At 38.3% G+C, this 18477-nt stretch overlaps 1 protein-coding gene across 1 annotated transcript; it reads left to right on the plus strand.

The window, feature by feature from the left end:
* Nucleotides 1–295: 295 nt before the first annotated feature.
* Nucleotides 296–12230, plus strand: RIBC2 (RIB43A domain with coiled-coils 2). Its single transcript, XM_054282046.1, has 7 exons — nt 296–412; nt 3791–3872; nt 5296–5640; nt 6238–6356; nt 7352–7570; nt 8917–9083; nt 10178–12230. Exons 1-7 carry the CDS (start codon nt 296–298, stop codon nt 10257–10259), a joined length of 1131 nt encoding a protein of 376 aa, XP_054138021.1. The 3' UTR covers nt 10260–12230.
* Nucleotides 12231–18477: the final 6247 nt, after the last annotated feature.

An 18477-nucleotide genomic window follows, 5' to 3' on the forward strand; every position in this document is an offset into this window, starting at 1 on the left:
GTGCCATCGCGACGGGCCGCCTTGTGTCCCGGCTGGCCGGTGCCACCGCTCCCGTTCCCATCGCCACCGGCCGCCTTGTCTCCCGGCTGGCCGGTGCCATCGCGACGGGCCGCCTTGTGTGCCGCCTGGCCAGCGCCGCTCCCGTTCCCATTGCGACGGGCCTCCTTGTGTCCCGCCTAGCCAGCGCCGCCGTGCCGCTGTTCCCATCGCGACCGGCCGCCTTGTGTCCCGGCTGGCCGCCACCGCTGTTCCCGGCCACCGCTCTCAGTCCAGCCCCGGTGTTCCCTCCGGCGCCATGAGCGGGCTGGGGCCGCAGCGGGAGCTGGAGGAGGCCGCCGCCCTGGAGCGCCGGCGGCGGCGGGAGCTGCTGCGGCGGGGCCGCATCTTCAACGCACGGATCCGCACCATAGGGGTGAGGGCGGCAGCACGGGAGGGAGGGCGCCGTGTCCCCCCGGTGTTCCCAGGGGTTCTGAAGAGAACGGCGTAACTCGGGGAGGGAGTGCAGGGAGGGAAGGGGCGGCTGAGCCGGTCAGAGCGGCACCCAGTGCCCCCTCCTCACGTGTGTGTGAGAGGCGGAGCAAGCAGGAAGAGAGGGCACAAATGCAACTTTCAGAGTTGCTTTTAAAGTTACCGGTGAAAGAAATCATAGACTATTTAGGGTTGGAAGGGACCTCTGAAGATCATCCACTCCAATCCCCCTATCAAGGCAGGGTCACCCAGAGCGGGTGACACAGGAACGTGCCCAGGTGGGTTTGGGATATCTTCAGGGGTAAAGATCCATGACCTCCCTGGGCAGCTGTTCAGTGCTCTGCCACCCTCGATAGAAAGAGGTTCTTCCTCCTGTTGAGGCAAAACTTCTTGTGTTTTCCTTTATGGCCATTGCTTCTCGTGTGTATCTGTACCCCACTGCTCTGGATTCAAGGGCAAGGTGTCATTGCCCCCTGACAGCAGAGGGATCAAGCCCTGTGTTGTATCTCTGTGTAGTAATACTCTGATGGAAGCCAAGAGCTTCCAGAGTCAGTTCATGAAATTTGAATGATGCAAGTAATTGGTTTTTACCTCTCTGCTCTGTTATACTGCCTTTTTCTGCCTGGACCTCGCTAGAATTGATGCTATGGGAGATTTATGTAAGTGTCCTGCAATTAGCCCACATTTTGCATCAGACGAATAGGACAGATCCATCCCTGTTTATATATATGTAATTAATTGTTGTGTCTGATTTTTCTTGGTGTGGATGTGTAAATGTGAATGCTTCAGGCTAGTGGATTTTCTCCAGAGTTCCCTCTGCAGTTTGCATCCTGAACGTCAGGAAATAATGTGCTCTATACCTATTTGACTTTGGATGCAATGGTATTTTGAATCTCTTCTTGATATGTCCAAAGGCCCTCATTAAGATGTTGTGAGCATGCATGGAGGGAAGAGTGCTGTGAGGTGACTTCACTGAACTGGTAAAATTGCAACAGATGTCAATTGGATCCTCTTCTCTTAGGTACAGAAACATGTCTCAAGTCAGTGGAAAAATATCTTCACCTTATCTCTGACAGGGCCTTGAATTTATTCTTTTCACTCTTATGCAAGAGTCATTGTATCTGCAGAGCAATCAGCAGTTCCCACTTACTGAACATGACAGGTGTCTTCATCTGGTACAGCATCCCCACACTCACCAACAATATACTTCAGTGGAAGCAGCTAATAACATTTTTTAGCAGTTGTGATATGGGTTAAGATACTTGAAATTTCTTAATCAGAAAAACATACTTTCTCTATAAAGTGGCTTTTCTAGAGCCTTAAAAATGAACTGCAAACCATAAATTCTCAGTTAATGAAATAGCTGACAACTAACATATCCTGGTGCATTTTATTGAGCTGTACTGGAGTACACCATCCAAAGGTGTTACCCAAATACTTTTGTAGAATTGCCTTATTTTGTAGTACTGACTCAGGCAGGTTTTGATAGATCTGCTCACATTAAATAAACACCTAAAATAAAGGAGATTTAATCTGGAGAATTTTGATTTAACATCATTCAGTGTACCTGAACAATGATGCTGACAGAATCTGGTTCTTATGGTTTGAAGTTAGGCCAGGTCTGAACCATAAAGAGCCAGGAAATCCATACAGAGCTATTCTATGTCAATATTTCGGTGTGGTTTTAAGATTCTTTGCTTCAGTTCTCTGACCAGTTTACCTGAGTGGCAGTCACTGAGAAATTTAGAAATCAAGACAATATTTGACTTAGAAACCAGAAATCCTAAAGCAGGGTTTGAATATTTTAAAACCATAGAGGTAATGTACTGGAAAGCAGAATTGGAACACAGATTTTATTTTTTTTTTCTTTATTATTAATAGTTTTATTATTACTTTTACTTCTGTATCTGTTTTGTTACTGAGTAATGTAAAAATAAGATAATGCCCTCTTCACTTACAGATTGAAGATTCTATCCTCAGTACATCACTGATTTTTCTAAAGAGTTCAGATGAGTAATCCAAATGAAAAATTACTTTCAATTTACATGTAAACTTTATCCATAAATAGAACTAGTTTAGAAATTAGCTGCCTCAAACTGTTCACAGATTTCTTATTTAAATGCTTCAAAGTGAAACCTATAGTTTTATGTGACCGGAAATGTCAGTTTTAGGGATGTTTTTGTGTCGAGTGAAAGTGTTTTGGAGAGGTCAGAGCCAACAGTGTAACACAAGTGGATACACTGACCTACCTCTATTATTGCCACTCTAAGAACTTGTATTGAATTTCTCTTAGCAGTATTTCCTGTAGTTGTATTGTCAGCTTGGCTTTCCCAATGAGACCTCTGGAAGACTTGATATTTAGTGTCCACAACAGCACTGTTTTTGGAGGATAGAATTCTTGATGGTTTCAGCCTTGCTTGCAAACTTACCTCTTTGCTGATGGCTGTTGTCAATTGTCCTTTTACAGCATTTTCCATGTGTATTTTCAGCTGTGATCTGTTTCTCTTTTCATCTGAATAGGTTTTTGCCAAAGTCTATTAAAATTGTTTACCAGATTCTTGAAGATTTGTCATTGTATTTTTGACAAAACTTTTAGGACGTTAAGTGACTTGTCTGTAAAAAAAAGAAAGAAAAGAAAAGAAGTAAAATCCATGTTTCTGCCCATTAATTTGCCACAACCTGCTAACAAATGTGGGGCCACATTCTTTTGCCCAAAATGGAGGTGTCTGCTCCCATTTGATGATGTGCCCTGTATTATCCTTTGCTCAGGTCCCACTTGCTTTGGATGTGGATGTTCTGTTCCATATCTGGCAGCTCATCACAGATCCTGTGTCCTGTAGTGCATTTTGGCAACCATGTGAATCTCTCTGATAAGACAGGAAACATTTCCATTCCTTTCTTATAGTGAACCCTTTGTAATTTTTTCAAATATGAACTATGACAACTTTCTGTCATCTTTACTGTTAAAACACTTACCTGCTTTATAAATGAAAGCAGAACAATAAAATAAAATTGCCAGCTGTAATGGGGAAAAACATATTTTATGTAATGCAGCTGAAAATATTTATAGCACTGTGGATCATGTAAATGTGGTGTTTTCATCTGATCAGCTGCAAGAACATGCCTATCATTATTAAAACAAAGCAAACAAACAAGAATATTTCTGTTTCTGGATTTTGTTTTACCTAAATTAGTAATGTGTATAAATTCTGTTGCTAGTGGGGTTATATCTATCTTGTACAACTGTGAGTCAGTGTAACTTGACAATGTTTTAATTGTTCTCCTAATGAGCTGCTTTTGTTTTTTTTTTTTATTTTAATAGATTGATAAAGATGCATTGGATGCACAGGTCAAGGAAAGGAAAATTCAAGAAGCAGCTGAAAAAGCAGAGCATGAAAGATTTGGTAAATTCCTAGACACTGTGATATTTCTGTGAATAGCGAAATGTTTTAATCCATTTCTTGCTTTCTTTTATCCCTTCATATATTCTCTAAATTCAGTCATCCAATTTATGTCCTATTTATGTTCATACATCTACATTGGCACACTATGTATTCTCCTTGTTATTTTAAGATTTCTATTGACATGATTAAACTGGGATACATTGCCTGATAAGCCAGAATTTTCAGTGTTTTCTTTTAAAAGGTATTGATCAATAGCATCATTTAAAAACCTGAGTATGCAACAGGATTTAAAAAAAAAAATACTTACCATTGTAAGTGGCAAGTATACCTTTTCAGTATAGTAGTGGCTAATCTGTTTTAGTTGCTTTTATGAAGAGTGAGCTCATCTTTTATCTAGCCATTCTTCCATGGAATATATGGATTCTGTGGAATCCTCTTTAGGTTGTTATTGCTGGAAGCATGAGTCATGTACAGTAAAGTGATGAGAGGAGCCATTGCTGAGTCAGAACTTGCAGCCACACAAATATCTCATGCTGTGCCCTGACCTCAAACTCTTTGTGGTCTTCCATGCATGGAATGCTTTCCTGGGCTATCAGATGAAGGGGTCCCACAGCCTGAGCTCTCTGTGTGCCTCAAGAGGAGCTGAAATGGAGCTGCCACTTCCATGCTGTGCTTCTACTACAGCTGCTTGTGATTTTCCTGGCTGGAAAATACACCTGTCAGGGTCTGCCTCTTGGGAAACTACCAGCAGGAGTTTCTGGCAAAAGAGGAAATTATATTTTCTAGCAAATTATTTTAAATAACTAAAATGGCTAGTTGGGTGGGAGTTTTGTTGCATGTTTTTCTTAAAAATGCTGGGATTTATTTAGTTCCAATTAAATGGACAGGAGCTCTTAAGCTGTTCAAAATTTGATACCAGCCAATGATTTTAGTGCCATGGTTACAAAAATCATTGGAACTATGGAAGAGCTACCTATGTTCCTTTCAATTGCAGCCCAATTTTGGCTTGCTTCCTGGCAAGCAACAATGTATTTCAGCTGTAGTTGTAAACTAAGAGTAAGTGGGAACAACTGGTTTACTGTACATTTCTTGTGTAGCAGGTTTTCACCAAATGAAACCTCATAATGCTGGTACTTATTATTGTATTTGTTTCACTTGCACATATTTCATTGTAATAATTGTAAATAAATAAAATAATTTATACCTAAAAAGCTGAAAATATTTCAAAAGTAAATATTACTAACATTGGAGTGTTTGCTGGGCTGGTACTTATGGATCAAATACTCTCCTAAGGCATAACATAAGTTTGAAAACTTATATTCTGTGTATTCATCTTGAAAATTTTATTTTCACCTTATGTCAGCAGTCCAATGACTCATGGACCCCTAAGACTTGTGGTTTCATTGTGTTCATTTTTGTCTAGCTCATCACATGAAGAAAAATGACAAGCTCATGTGTCTGCTAGAAGAACGCCAGAAAAATGAAATCAGAGACATCAATAGGGCTCTAACTGAATTCCATCAGAATTTTCAGAGGCCAGAAACAAGACGTGAATTTGACCTGAATGATCCACAAGCCCTAAAGAAGGACAGACCTGCTCGAGTCTCAGATGATGATCCTCGCTGTACTATCTCTGGCATGCAGAAGTTTGTGGGTGAAGACTTAAACCATGAGCAGAGGATGAAGTTTCAAAAGGAGCAAATAAGGGAGTGGTCTCTTCAGCAACAGAAAGACTTAAAAAATGCATTAGCTGACCAAAAATTGGCAGGTAACCAAAAAGATAATGTAGCTTTAATCTTCTTTTTCTGAAGTTGTGGTGTATCTGATGAAAATATGGTATTGTATATTAACTTAGAAATACTAGACCAGTTTTTACTTTATAAGCTTTAATGTATTCACTGTTTTTCTTAGGAAGTCTCTGTTTCATAACATGTGATTGTAATATCATCCAGATTTCATTTCTGGTTTGTGCCTCCAGTTGGTATGCTTGCTTCATCAGGCCAAACTGTCCAATCCCTTCTGTGCTAGAGTAGAAAAAATAATACAGATTTTTCTTTCCCAGCTTGTCATGAAACATTATTTTCTGCAGTACTTAACATATTTCTTTCATTTCAACACTAACTGTTTAGACAAGATAGGTTACATATTAAACTGTACATACTATATATTAATACAATGCATATTACATATTAAACTGATTAGTTAATTACCTGAAATCCCAAGATGGACAGCTTTGATGGTAGAATTTGGAAATAGTTACTCAGCCTACTGTATCTGTAGCTCCCCCCTGTCTCTTCCCCTGGTTAACTCACATGGCACATCAAATCCATGAATATTGACTGTGTTTTATTTGAATCTAATTTAGATGATCTTTATGACAAGTTTAGGATTGAACTTGACCAAAAGATTATGGAAGAACAAAGGAAAGAAGAGGAAAGCAGGCGTGCTGTTTGTACAGCTACCAAAAATTTCAATAAAATCCAGGTAAATTAATACTTAGTTGGTTTGTAATTTTTTTAGAAAATATGGTGACAGAGAAGGAAAATAAGATGCACAAAATCAGAATGAGAAGTCATGTTTTCAATGGGGGTTTCTTATCACCTGACTGCCAAGGCTATTCCATCCCCTGTGCTCTGTGTGCCCTAGCAAGCAGAAGGTTTCTCTCTGTCCACTGGATGCTGGAGCCAGGCATTATTCCAGATAGTTTAGTTTATGCATTACAGAAGAATGAGACAGTATTAGAAATGAAAGATGCATAGCATTATCATTCTTCTTCAAATTAGTTTATTTAGTCTCATTCTTCTTTGAAAAGTAATTATGTGCAGTAAGATGATTGTATTTTATTTCTGGAGTATTGTAAAGGGAAAATTTCCTTTGAGTAGGAGACTGTGCCTTGTAATGAATGTTAGAAGAAGTGATTTCCATAGAAAATGCATACTGTGATCTGCAGTATTTCACATACATTCACATAATATGATTCAGGTTTGCATTTTGTATCAGCAAAGAGAATCAAGGCTGCATCTTCAGACCTTAACTGGACATCTCCTGTCTGTTTTGAGGGCTTACCCATGCTTTCCACCTAGATTCAGTGTGTAATATATAAATCAAGCCTAGTGATTCGAGATTGTAAATGTTTATTGTAAATTTCTTCCATATTGTGTTTGTCTGCCAAATATATACTCGTCATTTACTTGAGGATAAATGTGGAATTATTTTTTATTTAATTCTGTGTTTTCTTATAAAACAAAGTTATTTTTCCCTAGTTTACTTGCTATATGTGATATGACAGCATTAAAGAACTGTTTGATATTAGGGTTTTGATCTTGGCCAATAAGACAATGATCACTTTTTATAGGTGATGCTTTTGACAACTGTATGCAGGTTGGAAATCATCTCTTATGATGCATTAACATTTTTTCATCCCTTAGTTCATATTTTTCTTGGAAAAAACATCACTTCTCTCTTTCCATTGAATTTAGGTTGCTGAACTAGATCACAAAAATGAATTGGAAAAAGCTCAAAAAATGAAAGATGATATGTATGAAATAACCTGCCTCCTTCGAGGAGATTTCCTTTCTGAAAACCCAGACCAAGCAATCGGTCCTGGGGGTGTGCTGGTGGATCGATGGAAGGGGATGAACCAGGAGCAGCTGATGGCAATTCGTGAGTTCCAAAAGGAACAAGTTCTGGAGAAACAGGTATTTAAGCTCACATGCATTTTCATGCATTGTTTGTTTTCTTGGTTGTAATAATACTATAGACAATGTTTGGAAAATAAAAATGCCATTGTTTGCCCTGGACATGCCAATACGAGACTGTGTTTTCCGTTGATCTGGATTTTACCCAAACTTTAATCAGTCTAACTGGGCACAGTACCTCTGAAGCTCCTTGGACATGTCATGGAGTAGGCTGGAGCCCTGGAGTTGGACTGGGGGAGCCCAGGGCCAAGGGGATCTTAGGGCATGGTCCATGATGGTCCAGCTGAGCAGCAAAGTCCTGCCCAGCTCGAGAGCCAGGCTTCATGGTGACCTGAGAGGGCACAAGATGCCTGCAAGGAGTGGGCTGCTCCATAGGGGAAGAAGATCCAGGAGCTGAAGGTGAAAGCAGGGCAGGCCAAAGCAGTATTCTCATTCTCAAGGGTGCCCAAGCAAGGCAAATAGAGCAGGTGCAGTGACCTTGCTCATGCATATTTCAGAGGCCTAAAAGTGCATGAATGTAAGAATGTGATGGAGTTTCATTTCTACCATCCCACACAACTATGAGGCCATGCTATAAAATAGAATTTCAATGGTAATAGTTGCTGCTCTAGAAGTGTATAGAAGCAGGCAGTTAAAATGAAGATATCCAGGCTCCTATAAAATCAAGAGTGTCCAGGCCTAGAAATTGTGAAGTAGGAAGTGAATTGCCTCCCTTGGGCAGAGGCTGCATTTATGGCAGCTAAGGAATAGTGTTTGATTTTATCTTTTAGTCCTTACAATACCATAGGCTATACTATATCTTACCTAGTACTGTTATTAAGGCTGAAGGTAGAATTGTCATTTCCCTGCCTCTCCTATTACTCTGAAATGAACCCATTCAAGTCATTAGGCTGGCTGAAAATGAGTACAACCAAGAAAAGTAAGTTTTTTGCAGGCCTGATTTTTTGTTTCTGTTCAGTGGGGTGTCAGACAAGACAGTGAGGCAGAGGAAAAAAAAGTTTCTACTCATGTGGTGTTCGTGGCTCCCCTATTTTAGTTGGCCATATTGTAAGCCATACTGATGTCTGTGCACCTCTTGCTTCAAGAAATTTCAACTCTTGCTAACAATAATTAAAAGAAAAATCTGTTGCTGCTCTGGGGTTTTACAGAGAGAAAAGAATAGCTCTTTCTTTTGCCGTATCTTGCTTCTGCATGGTTTAAAAATCCTTGCTCCCTTCTCCCCATTCAAATGCTACCCCTAGTGCTCAATAAAGGCAAGCAAGGTTTGGATAAACTTACCCATGAGACTTTATCTACGGAGTCCCATCTTGGAAAGAGAAAATGAAGCCTTTTTGTCCCTGCTGCAGAGAGCCAGAGAGCAGGAGCGCCGCAGGGATGCGGAGTGGGACCGGCAGCGCGTGCAGGCTGCCAGGACCCAGCTGCTCTGGGAGCGGCACCAGCAGCGCCAGGACCAGGTGCAGCGCCGAGACCTGGATGCTGTCAATGCAGGGCTCTCTCAGGAGCAAAGAGCAAAGTAAGTACCAAACCAGCATTGTTCAAATGAAAAAAGCTCTTCATCATTATTAACCCAATGGCTCGGCTTTCAAAGAGCTCTTTTGACTTGTTCTGTTTGTAACTTAGTTTTTGTTGCAACTTCATGCTTTTAAAAAATTCAACGATTCACCTGAAGTGTGTTTTCCACTACTCTTTGATCAAACTTCAGAGAGTAGGTTTTGAGTGTTACTGATTGACATGAATCTGTAATTCTTAAAAGCATTTCACTGACAACAGACTGTTTATATAGGTGGCAAAATAGTGAATAAATATAATTAGCTATGCAGAAAATCATATTATAAGGTGAAAAACCATTACATGCTTCTTTAATATATCTGAAACTAAAAAGGATGAACTGCCAGTAGAGCTGCCAGTTTCTGATAGCTCAGGGTTAAGCTAGCAACACAAACAGCATTTCCATTATGTATGACAGAACTAGATGATTTTTTAACTAACCACTGGATGTGTCTTGGAGGGCAGTTCTTGTGTCTGCTCTTATGGGAAAGGAGAAAGATAATACATGCAGGACAAGAAAAACAAACATAATGATTTGGTGTTTTATTTTTCTAGTTTTGTTTTTTGGATTTTTTTTTTTTTTGTGCATGAATACAGAAGCACATAATAGTCAGAGTTGGAAGGGACCTAAAATGATCATCAAGTCCAGCTCTTAAATGAATGTCCCATATGGGAAATGAACCCTTGACCTTTGCATTATTAGCACCATGCTCTGACCAACTGAGTCAGTCTCAGGTTCATATATACCTTTTGCAAATGAATTTCATTTCCAGTACATGATGCCTTCTTGTTATGAAAACAAAAGTTTGGGATTGTGTTAATTCAGGATTTTTACTCTTGAGATTTCTGGAAGGATATTTCAGGAACCAAAAAACCAATTTTTCTATATTGAGATGTGGCATAAATTTTGCAGAACAAGTTTTAGTTACATTAAATTCCATTTATAATAATTTATGAACATTTATGGGTGTTACTGCATTATATCTTTTTTAGACTTCTCAGGCTACTTCTGAATAATAACAAAAATTACTAATAGCTTTTAAAAATTTTTATTTCTAGGAACATTTATCTTAAAGAGGAAGAGTATTCAAATATTCCAACAGAGGAGTTTTATGCACAGTTTAATACAACCACCCGGTGATGATCTGGATAAATCAACCAGAATTATACAGAAGTATGTAGACACATTAAAATTTTCAGTTGAGCAATCCCATGTTTTATTGTTTTTATCTGTTCCCTGCCCTGTTCAAACACTGCTTTCAAACTAAAGGACAGACAGATCTGTTCTACGAAAAGGAAAACATTGTAATAATTTTTAAACATTACTGTTGTTCTGATAGGACTAGTAGATTCAGTAGTAGATTATTTGACTCTTGTGTCTCAGGCTTAGCTGTAATATTTACATTATTCATGTCTATAGGAATCAACTTCTGGAAAGAAATCTGAATTTTAACTTTAGTGCTGCTTTATGCAGCTTGGCCAGAGGGGAATGCTGCCTCCCAGAGACCACAAGAGATGCACTTCTCTGGGAGGGAAGGAAGATGACCTAGGCAGAAAATGTTGTGTTCGTTTGTGGTTTGATTTTGGGTTTTTTGTTTTGGATTCTCTAAAAGCAAAAAGCTCAGCCAGACAGAAATGCAAGAAAAAAGGAAGAAGTGGTCAAGTTGGTCAGTGGGAATAAGAAGAAAAGAGTTCAGTAGTCATGGAGGTGATTATTGCACTGAGGCAAGGCACTGAAACAGAATCTGTGTTAGATTTAGTGTGAAAAACAGGGGAAAAGTATTCCTACATACACCCTGATGCTTTGGAAATAATGGAGGAGGTTTCATGTAATGTGCTGCTGAAGGAGAGTGGGGACAATTCACAGGTGTGACAGAAGAGGGGTGAAAAAGCAGGTGTGCACCAAAGTCAAGGAGAAAAATCTCAGCTTGTGCAGGTTTCATGAAACCTGTGTACTCGCTGTCTTCATGGTGAAGTATTGACTTAGCAATTGAAGAGCCTCTCATTGGCATCTGAAAATGGGTGAGCACAACACAGGGGAAGAAAATATGGAGAAGCAATGTAGGAAAGTAACTGCATAAGGGAAATGGATGGTGGAGCTAACAAGAAAATGAAATCCAGAAGACAAAGAGCTGAATTGAAAGGACTGCAAAAAGGGTTGGAAGACTTAACCCTGGGAGTCAGCATATCTGAAAGAGGAGAAAAAATGAGTCAGATGAGAGACTCAGCTAAAAATCCAAGACCTCTATGTTGTGAACTTTAAATAAAAATAGGGCCCATTTATGAAAACAGATCTCAAACTGTAATTTGCCAAAATATGGGACATAAATCTGAGGTAAAAACATCCTGATGATGTTGGCTTGGAGTCCACTGATTGTTATTTGTCTCAGCAATAATGGTAATGTTTGGTAATGAACTTTGTGGTGAAACAGGTTGAAGATGCCTCCACCAAGCAAAGGAGGAAAGATGCTTAAGAAAAACTGAGGGCTGAGGTAAACTCAAATGAATTATCCTTATCTCTGTGAAGAGTGAAGATAATGAAGAATGCATGGTTCTTGAGACATTAGTAGGAGGATTTTAAAGGTGCTTGAAGGCAGCCTTTCTTGAAAGGGGACTGTTTAAACAGGTCTGTTTGCTCAGCTGAAGTAGTGCCCTGTGGGATCACTCTGATAAAATCTTGCTGCCTGATTCAAAACACTGAATAAAGAGGAGTAGCGTTTTTTGATATGATTGTAGAAATTGGATTGGGATCTTTTTTTTTGTTCATTGACACATGAACTATCTAATTATATATGTAAATGAGATGTAATTCTTTTCTGTCTCTCACTGATAGTGATGTAATGCAAAGTGCATAGTTAAACCTTGGAAATTATTGTAATTGGTGTAAGCAAATGAGTTTGAATTTCTGGGTATGGTTCCTCTTCTTCCATTCCTTTCCCTAAAGAGGGACTAAGAAATTTATCAGAATAAATATCCAGCTAAACCATCATCTTCTCCAGGATGGAGGAATACTTCTTTCCAGCAAACTGTCTCAAGGACTTCCAGAGCTATAACAGCTGGTTGTTACTGCAGTCATTAATGGTGATAAAAACCCTTTGCTTTTTGAACCCAGGTAAATAAATGTACCAGCCAAAAAGTATTTCTGCAGACTCACCTTGTGTTTGTTTGTTTTTTGAACTTGGCATCTTTGAGCTTCACTTGCTTCTTGTTAATCTTTTTATGAAAATGTTTTTAAAAGGTGGATAGCTGTTCCTCATATGTTTAAAGTTGTGTTAGACTGCTGTGACATGACCATTTAATTTTCCCTTTTTATAGAAAGAAGAATTCGAAGTTTGTCCAGTTTTTCCTCAGTAGAAGTTATACAGGTTTCTCAGTCCTTTTTAATGGCTTCTGTACTTTAAAAATTTTGACTATATAACCTTTATGAGATGAGGGGGTCAGAAGATTGTGTAATAATGATATTTTCTGGTTAATTCCTATTTTCCATAATGCAAATACATGTGTGTTTCTAGAGAATTCTAACATTGGGGGTTTTGGCCATTGTTTACCACTGAGAGGTATTTTATAGAACTCTAGAGTATCTCAAAATATCTCAAATATATTTTTTTCTTCAGTTGTATCAACTAGTTCAGATCTCCCAAAATATATACTTAAAATTGGGGGGAAGGGGAGGGTGGTTCTTGGTATGTGTCACTTTTGAGTTTTCCTTTATTAAGCTTCATCTAACATCATTTTATCTCCCCATCATCCTTTCACTGCACAGGTAGGTTAGTAGGATCAGGAAAGTATATGATCACAACATTTACTTCCTTCTTTAGGATGTTGAATAGCATTTTACCCTGGGCTTGTAGAACTTAGCAATTTCCCTCCAAAGGGAAGTTTCAAAGGGAATTTTCATTCTGTGCAACCTGTTCCTTTCTATTTTGTTACGCTGTCCTGGGCTGTCTGTAATCAACACAACAGCTTGAAACTCCACCAATAAATTCCACAGTGTTCTGGTTTGGAATCATTCCTACTCTCCACCACTGTAGTTTTATGTATTTTTTGTGAATATACAAAAAAATCTCTTCAACTGTTTGCAATGCCGTTATTTTTTTCTGCTGCTTTAAGAAATTTTTTGTGTCCTTCAGGATTCTTTTTAAGATCACCTGCTTATGACATATTCAGAAAGGAATATAAATTGCATACCTTTACTTTAGAGATCCTTACACTTTATTTTTGGTGCATGTTGTTAAGTTTCACATCCAACTTGGCCACAGTTTGATTTCCCCTTTGGAATGTTTCTTGCTATTGATGCTCTAAATGAAGTGCTGCTTGGCAGAATTGTGCTGAACTCTCACCCTGAGAAATCTAATTCCTGTGGCTTTTCATTAGCAATCCAGATTCTTCACAGAAGAAACCACAAAAATCTTGCCCATACAAGAAACCACAGAAAATAAGCAGCAGCCTCTAGATGTCATAGTAGAAATTGCACAATTGCCGTTCACACAGCAAAAAATATTCACACTGAGCTCCTTAGAAAATAGGGATAAGTGTATTTTTTTTTAATAAAACAAAGTCTAATTTAACTATGACATTTTGCAATAATACAAGAGAGTGGAATACTGAGGATTCAGATGCATCACTGTCACACCAGCTTAAACAAAACAGTGCTCCAGTGTGTGCTATGGCCTTTCTAATGAGAATATTTGCTGTTGCAGTGGTGCTTGAAATACACTAAAAAACAGAGTACTGTAAATACTGTGAGTGTTTGATACAGCAAATAAAAATAAAAATTATTTACCTTTGAGCTTTATTAGATTTTCAATGAGCTTTATCCATCAATAAAATTTAAGAGTTAATTTAGGTTTCATATTTGAAAATGCTAGGAAGGAAGTGAGGATTAGAAAATAGAGCATATACAGGAAAAATTGACAAAAGAAACAGCCAGCTGCATAAAGATGTTAGTATTTTAAAAACCAAAATATTTAAATGGTAATATTAAGATATGAGTTACTAATTTAATGCTGTGGCAATTAAATGCTAATTTAATTGCAGTAGCAGTGATTAAGTGATGAGATGTTTAAACACGATGTCTTGAAAATTGGTTAAAATGCCTGAAACCAATGACACTGCTCTGAAATCAGGATGAGTGGGGAAATTAGTGAAAAGATGGATGAAAAAATGGTACAACTGCTCAACAGTTTCATAGTATGCTATATGAGAAAACTCACTTAAAAGGACATATAATAATTGGGGTTTGCTGAGTAGCAAAATGGGTAAAATAGTTTCAAGCAAACCTTCTAACTGGAAAATCCTGTTTGTCTTTTCACATGCAGAAGGATCCACAGTCCTGAGTTTATGCTTCTACTGGAATAACAGCCAGTGTGAAACAATGATGATTTTGAGTTGTGAATTCTTGGGAGATGCAGGTCTGCTTTTATCTGTAGTTACTTAAGTCCAGCTCAGAGATCCAAGTCCCAGGCCTAGACTCAGGATAACTGGAATTGCAGTGGATCAATGTTTTTAGCCTCCCACAATATATGTGAGCATGGAATGTGTAAGTAGAGATGTGTGCACATAGACAGAAATTAAAATGCAATTTTTTAAACCATCTGCTCAGCTCCTGCTGGCTTAAAAAAAAAAAGAAAGATAAAATAGTAGTTTTTTGGAAGGATGGCCAGGGCCAGAGTTCATTCCAGCAGAGATCATAAGCTTATTTCTACAAAGAAAATGTTTTTCCCTGTAAGCTTAAATGACTGAAGAATGAGAGGTTCTGCTAAGGCTAGCCAAGTGTTATCCAGCTGGTGTTATCCAGCTGGGAAATAACTTATTGCTTTGATGAACTGCACTAAAAAATTGTCTTCAGGCCCTTTGCTTTTCTATTTTTGAGACCTTAGTAGGATGTGTAACAGTTCTTCCAGAGAGCATGAGTCATGTATGGCATAAAGAAGGGAGCTCTGGTGGGGTGTGTACCTTTGTATGTTTGAAAGGTACACAACCTGTGTAAACACAACCCCTGATGGAACCAAAATTTCATCCCTTCTCTCTCCCTTTTGTTTTTTAGTTTGGCAAGCAATTATTAGCATCCCATAGGGAATAGAGTATAATTTTTCTTTAAGTTGAGATCATAGAATTTCACAGATACAAAGGGTAGTGGAAAGTTTTGTCTTAGCCGAGGAAAAATAGATTTCATGCTGATTAACTGAATTTCAGATATCTCATCAAGAAACAGAATGGAAAACCAAAAAAAAGTAGAAAAAATAATTAAGTAAAATATGAATGAAAAGTCAGAAACACCAAACCATGGCTGTATCAAAATCTGGGTAAATGATGAAAGTAATATTTCATGCTTCCAATTTTTTGCACTTTTGAGCCTCTTTACAGGGAATTTATGAACAAAATAGAGCAGAGGTCACTGAGGTTCTGGTCAGGATTATGGACACTTCTAGCTGCAGCCATAATTGGAAAGTTCAGGTGTGCACAGCTATGAGACCACTCTGGCAGAACATGGGAAGCAGCATGTACTGAGCTCAGGAAAATGGAAGGTGACAATTTCAATAAAGCCTCTTCCACTCTGAAGTAAGTCTGCCCTTCTTATTCTGTAGTTTACAATGTTAGTTGATGCATTAGTATTCTGCAAGGAGGACAGGGTTTGCCTACATACCTGTTAGAATCTTTTGCTTGCACATTTCTGATTTAGTTTTTATAGTTTGACAAGAAATTGCACATTCTGCGCAGGCTTCCTCAATGCAAATGGACACTTGGGAGACTTAGTCCTCTTACAGTCTGGATACCTTTTTTGAAACATGGAACATAAAAGTTTGAGTTTCTTCCTGCATGATTTCAGGAAGGTATAATCAATGTATAGGTTGCAGAGAGATGGAAGAATTTCAGGCCACCAGATGGGTATGTATTTCCAATTAAATTCCATGTTGAAAAAAGTGAAGCTCAAAAAAAGAATATTACAGAAAAAGGGAGGCTCTCACTGCAATGTTCTCCTGGCTTGGGATTTTCTTTCCTCCCTTGCTTGTAAAATTCAAATTGTTAATTGCATGCATTGAAGAAGAAAAGGATTTTGCATCCTTACTGAAGATGAAAGCCTTTGCTGTATTAAATTAACTGATGGTGGAATACAGCATCAGTTTTCAATTTGACCTGTATATAAGTAAAGCCATAGAACTATGACATAATTCAGTTTATGAGGAAATGCATCAGCAAAGAGCAGAAAAAAGCCTTCTGTTAGACATAAGTAAGGCTGAAAAGATTTTAAAGAAACAGTACATATTTTTCTCTTCTAGAAATGTGAATTGTGCTAAAGTACATTTTTCTTTTCTGTCAGAGAAAACCCATGTGCCCTGAAGTTACCAATTATAGCTCAACATAATAAAGGTTTGGGGGAAAAGAAAGGCCTCAGCCTCCTCCTTCAGGGCTTTCCTAAGTGCTAGAAAACTGTTTTATTGTCATATTTCAGTACAAAAGAGCAACTTACTAGAAAAAGTTAATGAATAAAAAATGAGTATAACAAGTTTGGCCAGCACAGTGAATTACTTCTATTTATTCTAATATTTTTTGTTAATAAGATGAACTCTTAAAGATACCTGTATAACAATTATTGTCCCAGGGCCTACAGACCTGCCTTACTATGAACTTAAATGTTTATTCAGTTCTGCTGTGTGTATTAATTCATGCAGTTTAGTGGAAAATTTTGTAGTTTTTGACTAGCTGATGTAGGATTGCATTGTTGATGTTGTCATGAAGGTAAATGTCAAGAGAAAGTACTTGAGTAATAGCAGCATCTCTACTAAAGAAAATCACTTTTACAGTAGGTCTCTAGCATATGAGACTTACTGTATTCTGGATATTATGATGCATTTATGGAAATTAATTCATAAATGACTTAGTGGTATTTTAACTTCTCCTTGATTATGCCATTTTGCAGTAAAATTCTGTCTCCCTCCTGTGTCACCTGCCCACAAGCTGTGCTTTGTTCAGATCTGCATCTGTGCTGCCTGTCAGGGCACGTGGAACAGAAGCCACATGGAACAGAAGTATCAAACTGCTGCATCCTTTCCCTGAACAGGTCCTTCACCTTTGTTCTTTCTACCTTCTCCAAGCTCAGCTTGTGAATATAATAGAAATTTCTATTTGAAAACTTTCCCTTCTTTTTTTTGGATTGAAACTGGTAAGGGATTCAATGTGTGAATGGAAAGCAGGAATGCAGGACAGGAAATATGGACTCTGTCACTGTGCAAGTCCTATAACCATAGGAAAAAAAGCAAGTCACAGAGATCCATGGACAAAGCACAAATATCAAACCTTCCCTAGCCCAGGTCTCTGAAAAACAAGACATGTTAGGAAGTGCTTTTTTATAATGGTAGCACATATAACACTTCACTGATAAAGCCAGTAAGCATGATAATACCTTAAACCTAGTGGAAGACAATGGCTGCTAAAAATAATAATGACACCTATTAAAGAGAAATTGTAGCCACTGAAGAAAAAGAGCTGAGACAAGTACGGACTGATGAGGAAAAGGTTTTAGCCAGTTTGTCACAGCCCCAAAGCCAAACTGATTAAGAAATGAAATAACATGATAACATGATCCAATACCTTATGCTTGGCTGTGAGCGTCCTCTGCCAAAAAATTCTGAAGTACAAAAGAGAGCATTTTGGAGATGAGAAAGAAGAAATGATTGAATCTCAGAAAGAATCAGTTTGTGCAATACTTCAGAACACTGGGGACCATGACTGCATATCCTTGCTCTGCCCCATGTCATGTCTGACCAGGACAATTTTAAGCTTTCTCCAGTTTAATTTCTAGTCTGCAAAATGAGAATTATTCAATAGCAAACAGTATAAAATAATATATAGATTAGATCTATTTTCTATGCTCACTTTGAATTTGAAGCAGCACTGCAGCACTGCTATTTCACAGCACTGCAGTCAAATAATAAAGTTATATAATAGCATTAAATTATAAAGACAGATAAAGCAGAAGAACTGATTAGAGCAAAAACCAATAAATATACCAAAGATTTTATGTCATTAGAGAGAGATTTAAAAATACATAAGACAAACTGATAGGTAAAATAGATGTCAAGTTCTACTGGGCAGCTGGTAGGCCTGAATATCTCAACAAATACCCAAGTACATCGAGCCATTACAGGTTTCATGTTATTTTTACTTAATAGTTTTGTAGTTCTCATGGGCATCCTCAGGTTTTAAGTGACTTTTGTTTCACTGCCTTCTGTGCAACATGATAACACCAACTGCTCCTGAAATGCAGCCAACCTCAAGAGTAGAGGAGTTGCATTTGTGCAGAGCTGCAATCCAAATTAGGTCTGGTTTGGGTTAGCTCAGGTGTCTCCAGCCACTTG

This window comes from Melozone crissalis, unplaced genomic scaffold (assembly GCF_028551555.1).
Source record: "Melozone crissalis strain CALT ecotype California unplaced genomic scaffold, PUWL_Pcris_2 ptg000033l_1, whole genome shotgun sequence".
Taxonomy (NCBI): Eukaryota; Metazoa; Chordata; class Aves; order Passeriformes; family Passerellidae; genus Melozone; species Melozone crissalis.

Excerpts from the sequence above, each read along its gene's own strand:
- RIBC2 (XM_054282046.1), top strand. The coding sequence starts at position 296 with ATGAGCGGGCTGGGGCCGCAGCGGGAGCTGGAGGAGGCCGCCGCCCTG. Across the intron at positions 5,641-6,237 it reads AGCTGACCAAAAATTGGCAG|ATGATCTTTATGACAAGTTT; the intron begins GTAACCAAAAAG and ends AATCTAATTTAG. Across the intron at positions 7,571-8,916 it reads AACAAGTTCTGGAGAAACAG|AGAGCCAGAGAGCAGGAGCG; the intron begins GTATTTAAGCTC and ends TCCCTGCTGCAG.